Here is a 22,661-nt window from a genome sequence, read left to right on the forward strand (position 1 = left end):
CTCAGGGAGTAGAGGAGAGAGAGTAAAGATTAGGAAGCAAAGAATCCAAAGGGAAAAGTCAGACCAAACACACACATCCTCAGATCCCCTCCCTCTGGGGCCTCTAAAGCAGGCACAAACCCGAGACATAAGTGATGGTTAAAAAAATTTGGGTTTTTATTGTTTTTGCTAAACAATACTAAAAAAAAAATTTCATTTTGAAGGCAGGGCTTGAATTATTTAATTTTGATCCATTTATTTAATTAAAAAAAAGGGGGGAAAGAGATCATGGCCAAAAAAATAGTAGTTAAGCCCCACCCCACCCCCAAGCTCTAGCCAGTCACATGAGCATCACCCATACACCCCGCTCAGTGCCTGACACCGAGGGTGGCACATTCTGCCCCAGTGGACTGCCCTGGAGGCATGGGGCAGTGGGTGCCAGTTTTAGCTCTCAGCAGGTTACTCAAACCAGACAAACTGGTGAGCTAAAGTCCAGAATTCTTTCCAGGCTTTCTGCCCATTGGCTGAGCACATACAAACTGTCATAAGCTTGTAAAATTTAAAGGGAGTGGGGACAGGCATCAGAGTAGAAGGTTGGCAGAAGAGAAACTACAGGTAACCCAGCCTTTTTCTGGGCTAGTGACTCTGGGTACACACTTAAAGGTAGGTCAGGATAGGTGGACTCCAGGTTTCTGATGAAAGAGTATCATCCCTCAAGGGGGAGCAGAGGTGTGCCACGCAAAGTAACTTTGCAGAGGACACTGGAGAAAGGTCAGCTGACTCTCCCATCTAGGAGACTGGGGAGTGCTGAGGAGGTTCTTCTAGTACCATGAAGTAAGACAAAAGACAGAGGGAGAATCCCGAGCTTTCAGCCAAATGTGAGACTGGCACACACATAAAAACTGAAAACTGAGAGCCATCGGGAACCCTCAGAGCCAACTCGCATCTGAATACACTGGCTCTCACAAAGTGCTGCCAGAGATTCTTGCTGTGAACTAAGTCAGGTGAGTCGTCTGACTGCGGGTGGTGGGGAGAGCAACACATTTTTGTTTTCAGAGGGATGAGGTGGGAAGAGTGGCCATGATCTTGTAAAAAGAGACCTGCAAGAAGCAGAAAATATTTAGAGAACATTTTAATATATATTTTCATATATATATTTAAAGTTAAGAAAAATAAAACTAATTCAAGCCATGCCCTGTGCAAAAAAAGAAAAAGAAAAAAAAGAAAAATTTAAAGTGAGACCTGTCTGCTGTTCTAGTCTCAACTGAAGTATCACAGTCAGCTTGTTACTTTTATTTTGGAAAAGATGTAGAAGTTTCTTTCAGAAGTTTCTCGTAGAGGTTTCATTCAGAAGGCAAATGTAGCCACTTATAAAAACAGAATGGCAGGGACAGACTAGGAAAGGAAAGTCAGAAGTGAAAGGGCAGAGCCAGAAAGAAATTTTCAAAAATGAAACTAACAAGGTGACCGTTCCAGAGGGGGCTGTGAAAAGGACATGGTGGACCGAAGTCTGTTAGTCAAGTAATGGTTCAACTTTTAAATTATTCTCTTGTTCTTTTTTTGTTGGGTGTTTTGTTTGTTCAAGTCTAAGATTTGGAAATGCCGACCCTTTGTTAACAAGAGCCAATAGGAAATCCAGGACCCCTTCCCTCCCCCGGCCTGCTTCCGCTGGAGCCGCCACCATCGCCTCCTCGGCTGGGTGCTGGAGAGCCCTCCATGTATGAGGACTCAGGATGACAGGGCAGCCTCCTTCTGTGGTTGCTGGGCTTGTGAACGCTGCAGTATCTTTTGGCTTTCCACATCTCTAAAATGTTTTTCAACCTGAAAGAGACCAGTCAGCCGAGGTCAGAACAGGAGCCAGGCACAGAGGACCTCTCAACAGTCCGTTCCAGGTCTCAACAGCCCCCGGGTTACTCGGTGCCTCTGCCCTTGCTGTCTGTTGGCCCTTCCAACAAGGCAGGTGGGGGTCTCCTGTTTCAGTCACATTTTTTTGCAGCTTCAGCTAAGATTGGATAAAACAAGGTGAATCTATAAACTAAAACAGAAATTGAAGAGAGATTATTATGATTTGAAAATCCCTCTCCCCTCTTCATACAAGTACAGAACAGAAAGCTGGTGGGGGATTACAGTCTTAAACTTTTTACATCCACAATATGTTGGTCTTTCAACATTTTTTAAAAAATGCTACAACTCAATCTAAAAAGTCAGGTGCCATAGGCAGGGTCAGACACGCCAGTGGCAATTGATTTATTCCAACCAGCCCTTCCTAAGAAGAATCCAGCCTGAGATGAGAGGAATTCCAAAAAGCCACACACAGAGGACCGCACTGCAAATGACCACTCACTTTACTCCAACTACCCAGTGGTCCTGCCCCCACAGGAGTGTCCAGGCCACAGCTGCAGAGCAGCACCCGGCAGGGAGGCAGGGTGGCTACGCAGGGCTACTTGAAAGCTGGCTGTGCCAGAGGCAGGGACTACAGCACACTGTCCTGCCCTGAGGTTGGAGGGTGAAGGCCAAGGAATCACCCTCTACCTAAGGCTCATGGCTCCTTTACTTACTATTTTGCGTACATGGCTCAGTGCACTCCCCTCTTTGCCTTTACAGTTTTCCACTTGATATGGGGGTGTAATAACAACTTCTTCCATGACTATGATGTTTTTTTCTTGCCATTTACAGTCTTTAATGCTGGAAGGAAAAAAAGAGCAGACGAAAGTTACCTCTTGTGGGCATTCCACACCTCCTGCCGACCCCAAGTTCCCAGCTCGCCACTCAGCCAACACTAGTGGCCAGCAGCCCATAGGGAGAGTGGCCGAGAAACATTTCCTGGGCGCCGCTGGCCAGGACCAGCAGTGAAACTGATGCACATTTACCCTGAGGAAGGCCCAGAAGTGTTGCTCTGAAGCATTAGGGGCCTTGGGGGAGTATAAGGGGACTAAGTGATAATGGAAAAAAATATAACAAGGATCACATATATTTAAAAAAAAAAAAAAAGCATCAGGCACCTAGAAAACCACGGCAAACTTGCTAGCAGCCCTAGAAGTCCAAACCAAATTGAATTACAAATCAAGATCTACACTCAGGCCGCTAGAGTCAACTTAAGTAGCAGCCCAGGGTGAGGGTTAGTAAAATTTGTATGTAAAAGGTCAGAGAGCAAATATTTTGAGCTTTGAAGGCCATACAATCTCTGTCACAACTACTGAACTACGCCACTGTACCAACAAAGCAGCCACAGACAATATGTAAACAAATAAGCAGACTCGGCCTGCTGGCTATTCTTTGCCAACCTTCGCCCCAGGGGGAATGGCACTTTTAGGAAAAAAAATAGAATGAATTCCCCACCGTATCGCCATTTGTGCTCGGCCCCAAACGGAAGCCACTCCCCAAACTGGTCCCTCTCAATTATCAGACAGCTGGGCACTCGCCAGACCGGGAAAACGCACTCCAGTTCGCACTTGGGGAGCCCAGGACAGCTGATACTACGGAGAGAGTTCCTTCACATACCTGTAAATGTTCAGATACTCACACCATGGCCACAAACGACTCTAATGCCAGCTGCCATCTGTGCACCAGACCCAGGTGGTTAAATAGGGTAACAGAAGGCAGCAGGGGGGAGGGGAGTGTCAAATGTTTCAGTTTTTCAGCAACTAGGGAAGCTAGTGGAGAGTCAAATGACTTCTGCTGTGACAAAATGTCTTTTAGGAGGCGGTAATTAGGTGGCCTTCTGCTCTCCCTAACTCCTTTGTTTACCCCACTGTACAACTGAGAAGAGTAAAACAGATATAACTTTTCCTTAATAAAATTGCATGAGCTTTTAGAGAAAGATACAAGATGAAAATAATAAAAGACAGAGAAATCACTAATTCTAAACTAAGGAATACTAGGTCTGGAAGGGACCCTTGGGGTAATCTAATCCAAAACTAAGTCTTGCAGAAGAAACCGCAAAACTGACATCCACAGAAGACACCTTGTCCATGATTATACCATTCTTCTGTATGGAACGGCAACAAGCACCCACGTCCCTGGGTGCCAAGGCATTACCGACACCCTGTCCAGCTTCCCTGGTGACTTTCAGGAACACAACTACCTGAAAGTCCACCCCCAGAGAGCACAGCCAGGCAGCATCACCCCAGGATGAGGGACCCCTGTGATCCCCCAACTCACGTCTTGTGAATGGTTTGGAAGAGCTGCTGGCCCTCTAGGGACACACCAGCACTGATTGCATAGGCCTGGCTCAGTTTCTCCTCCTTCTCTGTCCGTGCTTTGCTGGCAAGCTAGAGTGGGGGAGAGAGAAAAAGAGACTTAGAAAATCATTCATCTTCCTTCTTCCCAACAGACAGGACCAAAGTTGAAGAAAGGAGGCCGGTAAAGACAGGTTTGGGGTAGATTCAGTTTTCTCAGCGATCAAAAATTGAAACAAATACACAAAATATTCCTGAATAGTTACTGCTTTTCCTGGCAAAGATTCCTTCCTTCCGATATTACGAATGCCTACCACATGCCAGACATTCACTGCGCTAAGCTAGAGATACAGCTCAGAAGGGGGCAGGGGAAGTAGACGCTAAACAAAAACGCAAACACGGTAACTTTACACAGTGGTGAGTGCTAGAAAGGAAACAGGGCAGGGCAATGTGATAAGAGTGTAACTGGGGAGCTACCTGATGGGAAGGTGATGGTTGGAGGTAAAAGGTCACACAAACATTTCTGTGACAGAGAACTAAGACCACTTGTCAGCCACTGTGCTGGAGCCTCGTGTTTAGAAGCTGATGTCTACCACACCTTCACACACCAGACCAGAATCTGAGGCTCTAAAGACTCTGCGTTTCTAGCACCATTAACTCTGCTCACCCAGGAGCCGGGATGCAAGCGGTACCCATCCACCTTCGATCAGAGCAGGAGAGCACTCCAGCTCTCCAGAAAAAGGAAGGGTCTGAGCTCCACCTCAGGTCTGCTCTTGGACTGCCCTCTAGTGGAACAATCACAAACTGATCGAAAGAAACTCTAAAACACAGGCAGTCCTTCCCCATCAATCCTGTTGCTCCTCTAATATATTCATTTTTTTTTTTTATTTATTTTTAGAGAAAGGAGAAGGGAGGGAGAAAAACATCAATGTGTGTTGCCAATGTGTGGTGCGCCCCAACTGGGGACCAGGCCCATAACCCAGGCTTGTGAACAGAACTGGGAATGGAACCAGCAACCCTTTGGTTTGCCGGCCAGCACTCAATCCACTGAGCTACACCAGCCAGGGATCCTCTGATACCTTTTTGATCCCACCCCACACTACTGGTTACTAGAGGTCTAAAGTACAAATTTGTTTTGCATGTAAGACAAAACGTATAGGCTGGAAAGATAGTTAAAACAGAAAATAGACAATGCATCTGAAAGTCAAATGATGTGGAGACTTCCAGACACCGAACAGCCTAGCCCGCTGATGCTGCAGCACACCAGAGACATGCGCGCGCACACACACTTGTCGCGAAACACCAGCGCCTTAAATACACAGAGGTAATCATACCTCCAGCACGTTCCCAAAGTACCTAGATACTTGGAATTCTTGAACATGTGTATTCTGCTTTAACAGTGACCTTTCAAACCAGGAACCAAACATTGTTCTACATGGGAAAAGTCAGCAAAGTGTCTAACTGCCTGCCGGTAAAACGAAGCACTGCACTGAGGTGTGGGTTTGGCTATGAAGAAGAGAAAAGGAGGCCTTCCATTAGGTTCTTAGGAACTGGGGAGTCTCATCCCTGCCTCTGAACTTCAGAAGACTGCCTGAGGGAGGAGGGGTCTGAGCACAGAAGAGCCAGCTCAGACACACTGTCATCTCGGTCTCCCCAGGCCAGAGAGGGAAGAAAGGCCAAGACTCTGCAGGCGATCTGAAGCCAGAGCTCCGTTTTCACATGGTCCCCCGGACGTGAAAATAGATAGCAGCAGTAAATAATCTTTCAAGCCCGGTCCTGCCATTTGGCCCCACCAAGCTACAGCTTCACAAAGAAATAAAAACACAGGGCTGACAGCATTCCTCTGAGCACTGGCAATCCCAACTGCAGCGAGAAAGCCTTGCAGCTTGAAAGCACTCACTTTCTATGGAAAAAGAACTGCTGGTGGTCTATTTTGAGTGGCAACAAGCAAAGCTTACTCAGTCATCAAGAAAACCCCGGTAACAGGAGTTTCCTTGAGTCTCACTTTCCCACCAACCCTGTAGAAAATCTGAAGTCTCCAAGGAAAGAAGGAAAAACTGGAGGGTGGCAGAGCTTGCCTGCATTAACCAAGCTCCTGCAGAGCTCCTGGGAGGCGCCTGGCGGTCAGGCAGATGTTTGCTCTATGAGTATGCAGGAGGGTCTCACTTTGAGGTCTTTTTAAAAATGTTTATCCCTGAAAACCAAAAACATCTCCCAATGTTGGGTCAGACAAAGTTGCTCCTGTAAAGCTTGTGTTAACTACATAGTCTGGTTACTCAGAGTTAAACATCCTCATCACCTACATAGTAGGTTAAAAACATAACATCACCCATTCAGTAAGAGAGAAGAGTTGGCTCAGGGAAACCAGGCATTTATGCAGAATGTTTAAGAATGGAACTTACAAATTAAGCCAAAAGAGGGCGGAGAGGGGAGGAGGCTGACAGAGGAGTTACTTTTGAATTTTTGCTAGAGGCAGAACAAAATGGATATAAATCTCAGCCAGAAGTGATTATTTTGGACAGCCTGAATAATAGCAACACAATAGTTATAGAACAATTATTTCAAAATACAGCCCCACCCCCCACCCGATAGCAGTTGCACAATCTCTCCTAAAGGCACTGAAAGCAAAGCAGAACAGGTCATTCTCCACGTGAATGCATAGTGCACACAGATCCCAAAAGCTGAACAACATAAAGGAGAGCCTCAGAAAACCCCACGAGATCAGTGTGAGCTGACAGCATTTCAATCTGCTCCAACACCCTCAGCCACCCTCCCTGTACCTGCAACCGTGCGCTCTGGGAGGGTCAGGGCTCACGCAAACCCTGAACCCTCCAGCTGTCAGTTCGCACGCTGTATTTTCACGGCTACACGAAAAATGCTAGTATCTTATATTCAACAGATCTGCTCGCACCGGGAAGTCGTACTGGGCACATGTCTTCCACAGAGAACCCACCAACTAGGTGTGAGGAAAATGACCCTCACAAAAAGAATCGAAAAGTGTTTCTTCTCAAAATTGGGGGTGAGAGGAGAGGGGGAGTATCTTGGTTTTTTTTAGACATGTTCCCCAAAAACTGACGAAAACGTGGATAAGCTCATGGCCGGTGTGGCTCAAGGTTAGAGCGTCCTCCCGTAAACCAAAGGGTCGCAGGTTCGATTTCTGGTCAGGGCACACGCCTAGGGTACAGGTCCGTCCCCAGCTGGTGTGCGTGCCCGAGGCAACTGATCGATGTTTCTTCTCCCCACTTCTCTCCCTCCTTTCCCCTCTCTCTAAAATCAATAAGCATGTCCTTGAGTGAGGATTTTTAAAAAAAGTGGATAACCCTCCTTTTGTAAAGTTCCAAGTTAGCTATCATACAGATCTAAATTTCCCCACATTGTATTTTAGTAAACTAATGTGTATCTATAAATGGTCCAGTTATTCCAAATTAGTAAGTCTGTAGTACTGTCAAACTACCAGAAGGAACCAACGAGCTGCCCTTAGTGAAGAAGGTGGGAAGGTCATCAGGACTGCGATTGTTGAATTCAGCGACTGTCACCACACTACATCCATTTTTCAATGCAAACACGTAGGCTGCTGGCCTCTCCTAATCAAAACTGAAGCACTAACTGCTTAGAACCTCAAGGAATATCAAAGGCACCAACTTCAAGAGCACGATTGGCTCACGCAAACCAAAAAGCACAAACCTACAAATACTTGTTACTAACGTGCATGTGAACCAAGTGAAATGACTGCACAAGACCGCCTCTGCTTTCACTCCGTGTGTGTCCCAGTAAAAACGGTTATTCCCAGTCTCCTAACCTGCGCTTCCTCCTGGGGCCATGATATGTAGTACTTGATGTGGGCAACAGAGAAGTGTGCGTGAACTTGACACCAAAGCACATCAATATTAAAAAGCTTCTAGTCATGTCTGCTGCTGGCTTGGCTACCCCTTGAGTCAATGAATTAATAAACACCAATGGCATCATCTCTTCCTGTACTAAGTGACATGGAGTAGAGGAAGCAGCCATAACAAAATCCAAACAATACACACTTCATCTTGTTAATCAGTCACCAGCTGGGCCATCTTATTTCCACACACCCAGTCCAGGAAAGTCCAGGTGCTGTGGGAAACCCAGAGGGATTCTTCCTGCAAGTATTTAGCAGGCTGCGACAGCTGATACAACAAGGGAAGCAGAGCCCGGGGAGGAGCCCGCTGGATGTGACCTACTGACTCTGGTGAGCCACTCGCAGTTTGTCTTCTCTCTGGGCTGGGGCCTTCCAACCAGCTGCCCTTACCGAGGGGTTAGCAAGCACGCCAGCTGCTGCCCAGAGCTGCCAGCACTGCCTGCAAGGCCTGGTGGGGCTCAGGGGTGGCAGACCGGAGCAGCCCAGAACAGCTGTCATGCTAAGGGCCCACGCTTGCTCCAGCTATTTCAATTCTGGGGTGCACTCTTGGAAATCCCCCATTCTTCGCAACAAAGCAGTCTCTTAAAAAGTGTTTCTTCCAACTACCAATACCCCCAAGTCTCCTGGTTTCCCTAGCTGAAAGCTCTTCTATGAAAGTTTCTAATAAAATACTGTTCTTTACAACCTCGGACAGTGGGGAGCTCAAAAATATAGTATCCCACTTGAAGTTGTGTCCTAGAATACATAAAAATAAATGAAAATATTGAATCAAACACGGGAATGATAGAGCCAAAAGGGCCTGGTAGTGAACACTAAAATTCTACAAGCTAAACTTGTTGAGCAAGAGTTTACTCCACACTAGGCACAAAGCTACACACTTCACATGTGTTAAACATTTTATCCAGCTCTGGCTGGTGTGGCTCAGTGGATTGAGCGTCGGCCAGCCAACTCAAAGGTCGCCAACTCAACTCCCAGTCAGGGCACACGCCTGGGTTGAGGGCCAGGTCCTCAGCTGGGGGCACAAGAGACAACCGATCTGTGTCTCTCTCACACCTCAATGTTTCTCTCCTTTTCTCCTTCCCTTTTCCCGATTTGAAATATATAAATAAAATCCTTTAAAAAATATTCTCTGCACAACAATCCTCTGAAATAGGGACTAAAATTACTCCTACTTAATAGACATAGAAACCAGGCGTGGCTGTTAAGAACTTGCCCAAGTTTACCAAGCTATGCAAGTGCGAGAGTGGATTTGAACCCAGTCTGATTCCAGAGGCTGTGTCCTTAACCCTGCACTCTACCAACCAGTCCCATCAAAGGGGAATAAGCCTAAATTATTGTTAAAAATAGTTATCAATTTGAATGCAAAAGAAAAAAATTATTTTAATCCTCCCCCGAGGATATGTTTATTGATTTTAGAGAGAGAGAGAGGGAGGGAGGAAGGGAAAAAGGGAGGGAAACATTGACTGGTCGCCTGCCGTAGGCACCCTGACAAGGGATCAAACCTGCAACCTGAGTATATGCCCTGACCAGGAATCAAACCTGCAACTTTTGGTGCATGGGATGACGCTCCAACCAACTGTCCAGGGAGAAAATATTTTTTAAAAAGGAAGATATCTTAAGACTCAGCTTCCACCTTCTCTTTTTGTCAGTAAATCCTAGCATTTCCATCAATGTCCCCACAGAACACAACTGTCTACGTTTCAGTGACGGGTCTCTTCTGAAAAGAGCCCCAGCCTCATGTCAAGGACATTCTTTATTTCTTTTGTTAAAGGTAATACACATCGCCCTGGCTGGTGTGTGGCTCAGTGGATTGAGAGCCAGCCTATGAACAGAGAGGTCGCTGGTTCGATTCCGGGTCAGGGCGCATGCCTGGGCTGCGGGCCAGGACTCCAGATGGGGGCGCTCAAGAGGCAACCTCACCCTGATGTTTCTCTCCCTCTCTTTCTCCCTCCCTTCCCCTCTCTAAAAATAAAATAAAATCTTTATTTTAAAAATAAAAAAGGTAATTCACAGGAATGCTTTCAAGAGAACGCATCCTGTGAAAGAAAGCATTTCAGGTCCATACTGCTGGGCAGTCCCTGGACCCACCGTTTTTTGACGTACAAGACTAGAGAAGGTAAGTCAAGCAACTCTCCCGCATGTGAGTGTTAAGATGTTGAGCCCTGGCTGGGAGGCTCAGTAGGCTGGAGCATCATCTCATACACCAAAGGCTGCAGGTTAGATCCCCAGCGGGGGCACAAAGGGGAGGCAACCAACGGATGCTCTCTCTCACATAATCTCTCTCCCCCTCCCCCACTTCCTTTCTCACTACGATCAATAAATATCTATCCTCCAGTTAGGATTTTTTTAAGTTAAAAGAAGGTATGCTGAGTGCTTTGAGCTGGGATGGACAGCTGGAGCCCAGCGGCCAGAGCACCACTCAGTCTCCAGACCCCAACAGGAGCCTTGTCGGTCTATCCCAACACCGCCGCTAGGGACAGACCAGCACCCAGCCGGTCAGTGCCGCAAGCAAAGTTCTCTCTTCCATGTGGTTTGAAACAAAAACTAGTTGTCAGCAAAGTCAATAGTTTTTGTTAACTTATTTGCAATGACATCACCAAATGTATTCACAGCTCTAACCGACCTCCTGGGCACCAACAGAGTGATCTAGCCCTGAGACCCTGAACCCAGTACCGGCTGTGTCACTGAAAAAACTGGCTGGGAACTAGGTTGAAATTTGACTGTAAAAACCTACCTCTGGAGCTTTCGCTCACATCAGCCATCACACAGGGCTGTGAGGACTACGGGAGGTAACGTGGGTGAAAGTGCTCGGAAAGCTGCAAAGCACTATGCAAAATACTAGCTGTTAACATTGTTACTATAACATCATTATTATTAGCAAAGAAAGTAGCCTGTGGGTCATTTCAGAAAAACACATGTAATCCACCCTCCCTTTAGCCAATGAAGGTAGAGTTCTCCCTTCCAGTTTCTCTAAGAGCTGCTAAAGAGGCTGTAAGTCCTACACAGAGTACCTTGTAATACCCATCTGAAATAAGTACATTGAAAAATGCCTTTCACTTTGTGTGACAAAATAGGGGCTCCACTTACGGAGTGAAGTGTTGATTTTATTCAATGATAGTGAAGAAGCCACAGCTATTGCTCCCTGGGCTCTGAAGAAAGCAGAGAAAGGGAAGTGAAATAGAACAGCAACCCCCCCACCAAAAAAAAAAAGATTACAGCTCAAATCCCTGCCTACCACTCACTAGCTGTATGAGTGAACCTGAGCAAGATGCGTCACCTCTGCTGAGCCCTAGTCCATCTGGGGCCCATCCTGAAAGGTTGTTTTTTAATTTTTATTTATTTTTAGAGAGAGAGAGAGAGAAGGGGGGAGGGAGGGAGGAAGTGGGAGATAGGGAGAGAAACATCGATTTGTTGTTTCACTTATTTATGCATCACTGGTTGATTCTTCTATGTGCCCTGACTGGGGATTGAACCCGCAACCTTGGCATGTCAGGACAACGCTCTAACCAACTGAGCTACCTGGCCAGGGCCTGAAAGATTATTGTTGGGAGTTCAGTGAGACATACAGTTGATCCCTGAACAACACGACTTTCATTTACATGCAGATTTTGTTCAACTGACCCATGCAGTTCCGTATATGTGGACGGCCGCTGTGGCTACACCCGCATTTTCAACTGCAGGGGAGGCTGCCGCCCCGAGCCCCATGTTGTTTCAGGGTCAACTGTAAAGCACCTGACACCAATACTGGCACCCCACTAGTCCTCTCCTCCCTTTTACAGCAACCTCCAGTATGGCTCAATGACAGAAACTCAGTTTCTAAGTTGCAGAGATGAACAAATTGAGCACCTTCCAAATCAGCCCAATTATATTAACTTCCCTCCCTTCACCTAATAAATTACCATTTATGTTTCAAGATCCTACCCTATTGCTACCTCTGGGAAGCCTTCCCTAAAATGTCCACTACTCGATGCCCAGAGTGGGCAAACAACAGCCTGTGAGTCAGATTCAGCAACCACCAGTTTCAGTGAAGTTTTACTGGGATGACCATGCCCATCTGTTCGCGTATCATCCCAGGTACTTCTGCTACAAAGGCAGAGCTGGGCGGCCATGACAGACAATGCGGAGCCCATGAAGCCTCAGATACCTACTAAAGGGGCCTCACAGAAAGTCTGCTGTGCTCCATCCGGTCACAGCACCGCATCCGGTCACAGCACCGCATCCGGTCACAGCACCGTGCTCACACCCCCACCAACACTGATCTTGCCCCAGGGTCACCACTGAGATACAGGCTGCTGTCCCTCCCTAGTCCCAACAAGCCTGAGGTTCTTCAGGACAAAAGCAGTGTCTTATCACGCTGTCACTCCCAGCACCTGGAAGGGAGGGGCAGTGACAGGGAAGGCGGGGGAGAGGAAGAAAACCCTGACTATCAGTGCTTCACAGAACTAACAGGTCCCAGAGGTTAAATGACTAACACAAGGTCACACAATTCATTAGCAGCCCAGCCATACGAAGACCCCAGTTCTTCAAACTCCCCACAGTCTACCACACCACACCGTTAGCTCTTGGTGTAGTATATAGATCCTTTAAATTTCCTAGTTGAGGTAAAGTCTGCTTCACTCTCTAGAACAGTTTCTGGTATTAACCCAAGCTAGTCTCAAAATTCCAATGCTAGGACAACTGCACCAGTTTTTCCCCCATGCCTGTTCTCTGCCAGGAAAATTAAACCAGTTAAATGTCCCTTTAACACCGAGGAGATGCCACCACTGAGCCGACAGTACAGCCCTCGTTTCGGAACCGTCCCCGTGTCAGAGACGTAGAGTGCAGCCACACCATGGCACCGCTCCACCCGCACCCGGGATCAGTGCTCAGTCTTTTCAGGAGGACAGCAGCCCTCCCCAGACCCCGTGATACCAGGAAGCCCTCTTCAGCCCTGACTGGCGTGGCTCAGTTGGTTGGGAGTCATCCTGCAATGCAGAACGTCACCAGTTCAATTCCCAGTCAGGACACATGCCTGGGTTGAGAGTTTGGTCTCTGTCAGGGTGGGTACAAGAAGCAACAGATTGATATTTCTCTCCTTCTCTTTCTCCCTTACCTTCTCTTTAAAAAGACAAATAAATAATTTAAAAATTAAAAAGAAAGAAAGAAAGCCCTTGCCCTGGCTAGTGGGGCTCAGTGGATTGAGCAACAGCCTGCAAACCTGAAGGTTGTAGGTTCGATTCCCAGTCAGGGCACAAGCCTGGGTTGTGGGCCAGGCCCCCCAGGTGGGGGCGTGAGAGGCAACTGATCAATAAGTCTCTCACACATTGATGTTTCTCTCCTTCTCTTTCTCCTTTCCTTCCCTTTTCTCTAAAAATAAATAAAATCTTTTAAAAAAAGAAAACAAGCCCTCTTCAGAACTGAATTCTCCACCTAATGAAGGAGAGCCTCGTGAGGACCTGCAGTACTGGGTTAGCTGGCTGCCATGCACTACGGCCTGAACTGAGCCATGAGCCCTAGCCTATAGCACTGTACCCCAACATGGTTCTGTCAGGTTAACCCCAAAGTCTGAATGACAACGAACGTGACCTGCTTCCGAAGGCTAGTGGTTTCTAAAATGGCAATCACTCTACCTCTCCGACTTCACCTGACACTGCCACCACTGAGCAGTGCTGGGCTCTCCCTCTTCACCCCCCACTCACCTTCCTAGCACTTCTGCAGGGAACAGCCGCCTGCTCAGAGCCCGGTGCAAAACTTACTGGTGGACTCTAACCTGGCAGTGCAGCCTTTATCAAGTGAGATAACAGGTTAATAACGGTTATGTAACTACGTAACTGTGATACACTACACTTCTAGAAGCCAGAAAAATTTTAACAAAAAAGTCTTGCTTTCACCCTGGCTGGTGTGGCTCAGTGGTTGAGTGCACACCCGCAAATCAAAGGGTCATTGGTTCTATTCCCAGTCAGGGCTCATGCCTGGGTTGCAGGCCAGGTCCCCGATGGGGGCACGCAGGAGGCAACCACGCACTGGTGTTTCTCTCCCTCTCCCTCTTCCCCTCTCTAAAAAATGAATAGATAAAATCCTTAAAAACAAATCTTGCTTTCACCAGACAAGTAGTTATTTCCCTTCCTACATTTACACATAATATGAATACCTTCTACTTCCTACCAATACACACACCTAAACACAGGGTGGCCAGGTCATCTGATTACGCTTGGTGGCAGCTCCATACCTTAACACAGTAGGGTCAAAACGTACGGTCAAGGGCTTAGCTAACAGGGTAAGTCCATGAACATAGGCCATAATGCAGTGTCTGTCAACTCCCCCAGGAATTTACTCACACTTGAATTTACTCAAATAACCAGGAAGTCATAAGGCTATGCTAAATCTTAGCTTTGAAAGTGGTGGAACTTCCTTCAGTGTGACATCATACCTAAAGGTAAGGTACTGATGTCCAATCTCTTAAAAGTGAACTCTGTGACTCTTCGGCTTTCTCAGCCTCACCAGGCCTCCACTCACTGACCAATATCCAAATAGCATTTTTATCCAAAGGCAGCCAACTCACTCTTCGTTACCAGGAACTGAAGATAAGATCTTTGAATCTCTTCCTGGTTCCATGTGATCATTCACTGTATGCTTGTAAGGTTTAAACAAGTAATAAAGCAATACAAGAGGCTGACAGCTTATCCGTGGATTTCAATTTTCTATGCTTTGTCCCTTTTCCTGCCTCCCCAACACACAAATATTTCCTCCAGAAAGTGCTCTCCAACTCAGCAAAGTAGTAAGAAGACCTACATCTCATTCAATGCACCAGATGAACTCATCTAAACAAATGAATTCGAACACTTGTCCTGGCTGTGTCGATGAGTTCTTTCCTTGGAGTCTCAGAGGGGAAAGCACAGCCTCCCAGGTTCCCTGACTGCTCGCTCTAACCTCCAGCACTCAGACAAGTGTTCACCTAACGATGCCGCGTCGCAACGTTGCCCTGGAAATTCAAGTTAATTCTGGACACCAACAAGAAGTCTCTTATTAAAAACATCTTTTAACTATAAGATATTACATATTAATGGCATCCAATACAACTCTGATTTTCCCCAGTCTTGGGCTGGCAAGTCCCAGTATCTGAATGTGGACCCAATGCCAGGAAAGACTGACGCAGTAGTAGCATCGATGCTCTTGGCTGCCCTCCCTTTGCCATACTGCCTGCCACCCTTTCCCCGCTCCTGCCCCTTATTCCACAATTCAAGGAACATCAGTTGGCTACACACAGCTGATGTGGGAGAACAGAACTAACATCTGCTAAGTCCAGACAACTTGACGTAACCCTCATAACAACTCTCTGAGATAGGTACTAACATTACCTCATTTTTCCAGTAAGGAAACTGATGCTCAGTAAGGTTAAATGGCAGAGAAGTGACTTTCAAGACTTGCCTGCGCTGGCTGGTGTGGCTCAGTGGACTGAATGCAGGCCTGCAAACCCAAAATTGCTGGTTCGATTCCTAGTCAGGGCACATGCCTGGGTTGCGGGCCAGGTCCCTATTTGGGGGCGTGCGAGAGGCAACCAATCGATGTATTTCTCACACATCAATGTTTCTCTCCCTCTTTCTCACTTCCTCACCTCTCTCTAAATAAATCAAATCTTTTTTTTTTTTAATTGGGGGGAAGAAAAAACTTATCTGCTTGGTTCCAATGTTCTTTCTACTAGACCACACTGGCCCTGAGCACACAACACAGATGTGTCTCTTTACTGAGAAACATTAATCAGGATCACAGGTATTTAGGTGCTTGTTTCTTGTCACCCAACTGCTCTGTAAGCTCCCTGGGCTACAAACACAGAGACAGGAAAAACACGGGACCATGCCATCAAAATATCAGACCTGAGTTCAAATCCCAGCTCTATTACTGCTAGTTGTATGATGACCTCGAGCTAGTGACTCATCCTGTCTGAGCCTCAGTTTACTCTTCTCCAAGACGGTGAGGTACCCACCCTGTAAGAACCATGGCTAGGGTTGAATGAGGTGCCTAACGATGGCTAGTTTGGGGGTGGCACGTGCAAGCATCAGCTCCCACACCACTGGCCATATAACCTCGAACAAGTCACGTAAACAGGTGAGACTATTTTGTCATCTGTTAAACTAAAAGGAAAAGAACACACTCTAAAGACCACTCAGTGCTCTTGTGAGGATGGAATGAGATGTGTCAAAGGTCTTCGTAAACTATAAAGCACTAGAAAAATGTAAGGTATGGTCCCCAGCTTACCACAATGCCTTGCACAAAAACAGATTTCAGTAAATGTTCGATAAATGCTACATTAAAGAGGACTTTGTTAATGTTGACATGTCCCAAGTCTTTTTTTTTTTTTTTTTTTTTTTGAGAGAGGGGAAGGAGTAAGGGAGAAAGAGAAGAGAAGCATCGATGTCAGAGAAACATGGATCAGCTGCCTCTCTCACACGCACCCCAACCAGGGACCAAGCCCGCAACCTAGGCACGTGCCCTGACCAAGAACCAAACCAGTGACCTTTCACTTTGGGAGACAATGCCCAACCAACCAAGCCACACCGGTCAAGGCCCAAATCATCTTTTGAGAGCACTACTAACCCATGCACATTCTTTATCCCCAGAAAACAAGAAGCGAAGTCAGTTCACAGGACCTTGTTAAGAATCCCCTTAATTCGCCCTACCATGAGGACCCTCGGGCTCTCATCCTCATGACAGAGAAAACTAATAAGCCACATGGCAAATAAACTGAACCTCACTTATGTCTGGCGTTGCTGTGCTTTGTCCTTTCATTCAAATGCTTTTGTCTAACAGTCAGGAAATTGGGAACATTTTAAGAGGTACAATGTTACTGTGGAGAAAATGATATTCAAAACTTCCACCTTATGCAACTCCACTGTCCTCTTCCAAGCTTCCTCTTACATCCCACTGCTGTGGACAGACATAGGACTTCTCAGCCCGCAGTGAACTGCCAACAGAAAGCAAAACAGGCTCATCTCCAACTGCTAGTTCATACCTTCTCTAGTTGGGCTGGAATTTAGTATTTCCTTTAAAAGGCCTTCTCTTCCATTTCCTGCTGGGTCGGAGTAAACAAATATACAGTTTATATCAACAGGTTCAATTAAACAGAGCAATTTACTATGTCAGCAAGATGAGCCAGTATGTGATGGTATCTTCCACTGGAAGTGGAGGTCCCAGACAGTACTCCCCTAGACTGTGCGCATCACCAGTTTTCTTTCAGGGATCTCGGGGTACTTCAGTCCTTTCCAACATGCTTAAACAACCCTCCATCTTAAAAAACCCAAAGTCCATGCTCTTAAATAAGATGATTTTCCACGTCATTTAAGCAACATGTTAACAGCTGCCCAGATTAGCTGTTTTCAGTGACAGCCCAGCAGGCTCTTCTAACCCTAAATGAGTTCAAGGAGGAATCACAAAGCAGCCTCAAAGGTTGGTTTCATGGGAAAACCAATATAGCTTACTCATAAACAACTCTACAAATGGAAGAATTAGAAAGAAACCCAAAGATAGCCCTCCAACCTAATTTTAGTTTTTAGTTTCTGACGACTCTTCCCAGTAAACCTTTTTCAAGACTTGGCAAGCAGGCCACAATGTTAAGAAAAGTAAAGATTTCCAGTATTCCTCAACCTATTACTTCCATCGCTTTCTTGAACAAGGGGATACACTATTAGCTTACAATAGTGCTAGTGAACAAATAAAACTAACGAGCAGAAAGCACAATCATAAAGGCGAAGATCAACTACAAACTAGGTAACCACAAACTACAAGGTGTGGCAAAAGTAGGTATACAGTTGTGAGTACATGAAACGGAGATTATTCTTGTAGTATTTATTCATTATTGTATCATTTCCCATACAAACAACTGTAACCCTACTTTGCCCCACCCTGTATTTACATTTGAGGTCCAACACAAGGGAAAGTCTGAACAACCCCACCCACCCACTCCGAGCCCTCGGATGAACAGCGGCACCTGTGGGTCACAGAGCAGACATGGGCATCTTTCAAGTTTGCAGAAATCACTTCTCAGGTCATCTTTCCTCTACTGATCACTAAAGGTCACCGATTTAGTGACAGACTTCATATACCATATAAACACCTAAGAATAACTTAAAATATATTTCTCTCAACATACTAGGAATAAACTATTCCACTTGAATCTTTTTAAATCTCTTCAGATAATGAAAGACAACCCAAAGAGCCCCTATACTCTAGAAGGAGGTACCTGACTAAGCCAGGGTTTCAAAAATATTTATGTTTCTAAGAATGGATGTTTTGTCCGCAACAGCCTTTAATGTGAAACCCAAGATGCTTCCAAATCTGTCCACAGCCATCACTAAAAAACGTGGTATTTCCCTGGAATCTGGGAAGAAGGGAGTTCTGTGTCTGAGGTAACCATAGGCTGCTAGCCTCAGTTACCATCCATTGTTTCAGCTGCCCAAGTATTTCCTTGCTTTGCTCAATTCTTAGCAAACACACCACTTTCCCAAGACAGGCAAGAGAATATATGTTATGCCCTGGCTGGTGTGGCTCAGTGGATTGAGCGCCCGCCTAAGAACTGAAAGGTCGCTGGTTCGATGCCTGGTCAGGGTACATGCCTGGGCTGCAGACCAGGTCCCCAGTTGGGGACCTGCAAGAGGTAGCTGATCGATATTTCTCTCCCCCTTTCTCCCTCCCTTCCCCTCTCTCTAAAAAATAAATACACAAATAAAATCTTTAAAAAGAGAGAGAGAGAGAGAGAGAGAGAGAGAACACACATTATTAAAAGACTCCTCTGGAGGGAAAAACTTCCACCACACCAATTCAAGAGACTTAAGGAAGGGCAGATGCTACTAAAATTGAAGGCCTACCTTAGTCACTCAACAAATATTTATTGAACACCTACTCTGTGCTCTGTATACTCAGCGATGAACAAAACAGGTACAGTTCCCATCCTGACAAAAAGAAATTTGATGATAGAAAAGTAAACAAATGATATACAATTGTAACTACCAAAAGGCTAGGACTAGGGCAACCTTAGGGCTCAACGTGCCCTGGACACACTGATCTCTACTCGTCTCCTTGTAAAACACAGAGAACGTCCCTGGTTGGATTTAAACGATATGTTACTTTAGCTCGAAGGATAAGCTATTATAAGAGAAAATAATGGAGGCTAATTACTTAGCCTGGGTAAGCAAAGACTCCTTAGAAGAGGTGCCATTTACCTAAGTCCTGATGGATAAGGCTCCAGTCATTTTGGAAGGAGTGTTACAAGTACAGGAGACAGCAAAGGCTACAAGGCGGCTTGGGGTATTATTATGATTATTACTCAACATGAACTTTGGCTGATAGAACTGAAGAGTCAAAAAAGTGATTTGGGGGTTCCCAGAGATCAATTTGTACAGCAGAGATTAAAATATCCTAAATCTCTAATTCTGTTAGACCTCAAAATTCAAACGTAAAGACCATAATGAAGCTCCAAGGCAGTGGTTTTGGGATTTCTGTAGGTCATGAATCCCTGAGAATCTGACAAATACTCTTTACCTCCCTCCCTTCCTATATGTATAGGGCAAATATATTTTCAAGTGTGCACGCACACACAGTCTCAGGAGTCCCACACGCAACTGCCCTACCCAACCCCACAAACTCCAGAAGTTCGCTAATGGACTCCAGCTTAAAAAAAAGCCCTCTTTCACAAAGGACAAAAGCAAGCCTTCAACTCTACTTCTCTGGGCATTAATAGGGGTATGGGAATCAACCAATGAATGCATGAATGGATAAACAACAAAAATCGATGTTTCTCTCCCCACCACCATAACCAATAAAAAAGTAAGAAAAAATTCCTTTAAAAAAAGGAGATCTTTTTTAAAGATTCCTCTAAAAAAGAAGAAACAATTTTAAGTCAATGAAAAAATGACAATGAATAATGTATGTATTACCAAGAGTCAACGAGACTCAATTTTCCCTCCACTTCAGAGAGCCAGACTACCCTCATGTCCTTACCTTACTAACATTGAGTGAAGCTAGGGGAGGAGGGGTTTCTGTCCGGTCATTAATAATTTCCACTTCTGAAACATACTGTAAGTTTATGAGCAAGATGTCTGCGTGGTTGGGCTTTCCACTGGAAGAGGGACATTCTGGTGAAGAAACAAAGTTAAGGAAAACACGAGCGCTGACACAACCCAAAAGGGGCACGGAAAACACAATTCACACAAGGCTTGTGTAAAGCTGTGCCACGAGCAAGAGAGGGGAGCCTTACAAGAATCACACTCTCCCCATGAAATCTCTGCTTGTCACCTTCCTTCTGTTTAACCTCATAATCAAAAGATCTCAAGCTTTTCAAAGCCACAAACAATTAAAATTAGAAGCCTCAAAAGGACTTCTGTCACCTTCTCTACCCGTTTTATGGAGAGGCATAACGTGGCTTTAAAATGCCTTATGTATACTATTTGTCTCGAACCTTGTCTCGAACCTTGAAGGAAGCACACAGAAGCAGCAGCGCTTTTTGCTCCTGGTGTAAACTCCCTTTATCTGCACAGTGCTCATCACTTTTTCAGATTTGAGAATTCCCATTTTGCAAAGGAGAAAACTACAGAACTATAGCTCTACAAAAGAAGCTGACTGGAGGTGACCCAGCTAGTTAACCCATTCATTCATTCATTCATTCACTCAATCTCCAACCATTTATTAAGAGCACACTGTATGCCAATTAACAGCAGACTAATTCCTCATTCCCAAACCCTTCCATCTAAACCACTAATTAAAAAGGTCCTATCTGGTCCAGGCATAGATTCTTGTGTTTAAAAAAAAAAAAAAAGCAATTGTTCTTGCTGTAGTAGTTTCAGAGGCCATCTTCCTAAGCTAAAAGTCTACAACTAGTGGTTAAATGAATTAAAATACTTGCCACTCAAATGCAGCAGACTCGGTAGGAAACTTCCTTTTGAAAGACGCTATAAAGGATTACTCCTCAAAAAAAGAAAAAAAAATCTAAATAAACCCACTTGTGGCTCAAATAAAAGGGGAAGGGGTGGCACATTTATTACAACCAGGAAATATTTTGCTCCCAAGACTGAGTTTCCTGGAGTAACTCAGAAATCACCCCAAAGAAGCTGGCCACCTTTTCCATTCTGTGTATCACTGCTACTTTCAAAAGGGGAGGCTACTTCTATGGAAAAGTCACGACTCCGTGTGCTCGGCTGAGCATGAGAACAGAACTTACTCCTTCACCTGTAACCCACGCATCAAGAGAAGCCCCTGAAAAACGTGGTCCTCTGTCTGGACCAGTTTTCCAATGTAAACATCCCCCAAACAGCAATTTCCAAATAACTGAGAAACCTAAAATTCAGCACTCCTCGGCCCCAATGGCACCACGCATACACACACGAACCAGCAAAACAAGCCCTTATCCCCAGTTCAGATACGAACTCTGCCCTTCAGTTACTCTCCCCTCCAAACAGGCAAGGCCCATTTGGTCACCACCCCATCGCCTTTCTTGGACCAAATCCCATCAGCAGACACCCCGATCCTAAACTGCATATTCTTCCCTTGCCCTACTAGCAGTTCCATACTTTACACACCCCATCCCCACTTGATTTTATCCGCCCCCCTTCCATCCAGGTTCCAATCCCCCAAACCCCCTCCCACGACCAGCCCCTCTCCAGATCACTGTGTCCCCTCTCATATCGTTCCCCCTAGAAAAGCCATCGCGTGTCAAGCCCCCCTCCACCCACCGACCCTCATACGGGGCCCAGCTCCTACAAGGGGGGGAGGAGACAGGGTCCCCAAAGCGGATCGAGGGACCCACGAGAGGGGGAGGGGAGCTCAGGGCCGTGCGCATGCGCTCCGGGCGCCGCGGTGGCCGGTCGCCCCTAGGCCCGGAGAGGGCCCCAGCCGCTGCCGTCGTCCCCCACCCTTCCACCACCGCACATACACGCCGGCCCGGCCTCGGGCTCCGCGCACGGAAGGATACTTAAAGCCAGCATTTTGGACTGGTAGTCGAAGGCTACCACCTCGCCCTGCAGCCGCTGCTCCTGGCACGTCCGGCACGACACCTGGCTCCCAACGCTGAAGTACTCGCCCGGAGGAGCCGCCATCTTGGGAGAGCAGCCGCGGCCGGCGGCGGCGGCGGCGGCGGCAGCAGCGGGCGAAAGCCGGGCGCCCAGTGAGCGCCGCGCCGCGCCGCACGGACGTGATGACGTCACATGCCGGGGCGTGGCCTGGCGCTGGGTGGGGCGGGAGCCTAGGTGGAAGAGGAAGGAAGGGAAAATAAAGGGGGCGCTGAATAATTAGTGTCCACTGTACGCTACTGTACCCGCTTGGTAAAGTACTTGTAGGGTCCGTTTTAGAAGTTAAAGATAAATAACCTACGTGGGATGAAAAGGGAAAGAAGGAGGGAACTGCAGTCTCCATTATATCCACGCCTTGACACAAGAGTTTGCTGAATGAACTCTTTATTTTACATGTGAGCAATCTAAGGTCCAGAACACTTAATACGAAACTCGCCCAAAAAGATCATACTTAGTAACAAAATGGCAGTGGAAACTTTTCATTCGGGTTTTTTTCTTTTTCTGATCCCATCTCTTTATTCCTTCTGTATTAACACTTATTGAGCATCCTCATTTTACAGGTGAAGAAACTAAGTCTTACAG

General features: G+C 46.2%; 1 protein-coding gene across 1 annotated transcript; it reads right to left on the bottom strand.

Moving 5' to 3' along the window:
* Positions 1 to 132: 132 nt before the first annotated feature.
* Positions 133 to 22,188, bottom strand: LSM12 (LSM12 homolog). Its single transcript, XM_024553569.4, has 5 exons — positions 21,983 to 22,188; positions 20,017 to 20,150; positions 4,141 to 4,250; positions 2,538 to 2,664; positions 133 to 1,800 (listed from the first exon to the last, which is right to left on the bottom strand). The coding sequence occupies exons 1-5, from the start codon at positions 22,104 to 22,106 to the stop codon at positions 1,708 to 1,710; spliced, it is 588 nt and encodes a 195-aa protein (XP_024409337.1). The 5' UTR covers positions 22,107 to 22,188; the 3' UTR covers positions 133 to 1,707.
* Between the last annotated feature and the right edge of the window lie 473 nt (positions 22,189 to 22,661).

This window comes from Desmodus rotundus, chromosome 9 (genome assembly GCF_022682495.2).
Source record: "Desmodus rotundus isolate HL8 chromosome 9, HLdesRot8A.1, whole genome shotgun sequence".
Lineage (NCBI taxonomy): Eukaryota > Metazoa > Chordata > Mammalia > Chiroptera > Phyllostomidae > Desmodus > Desmodus rotundus.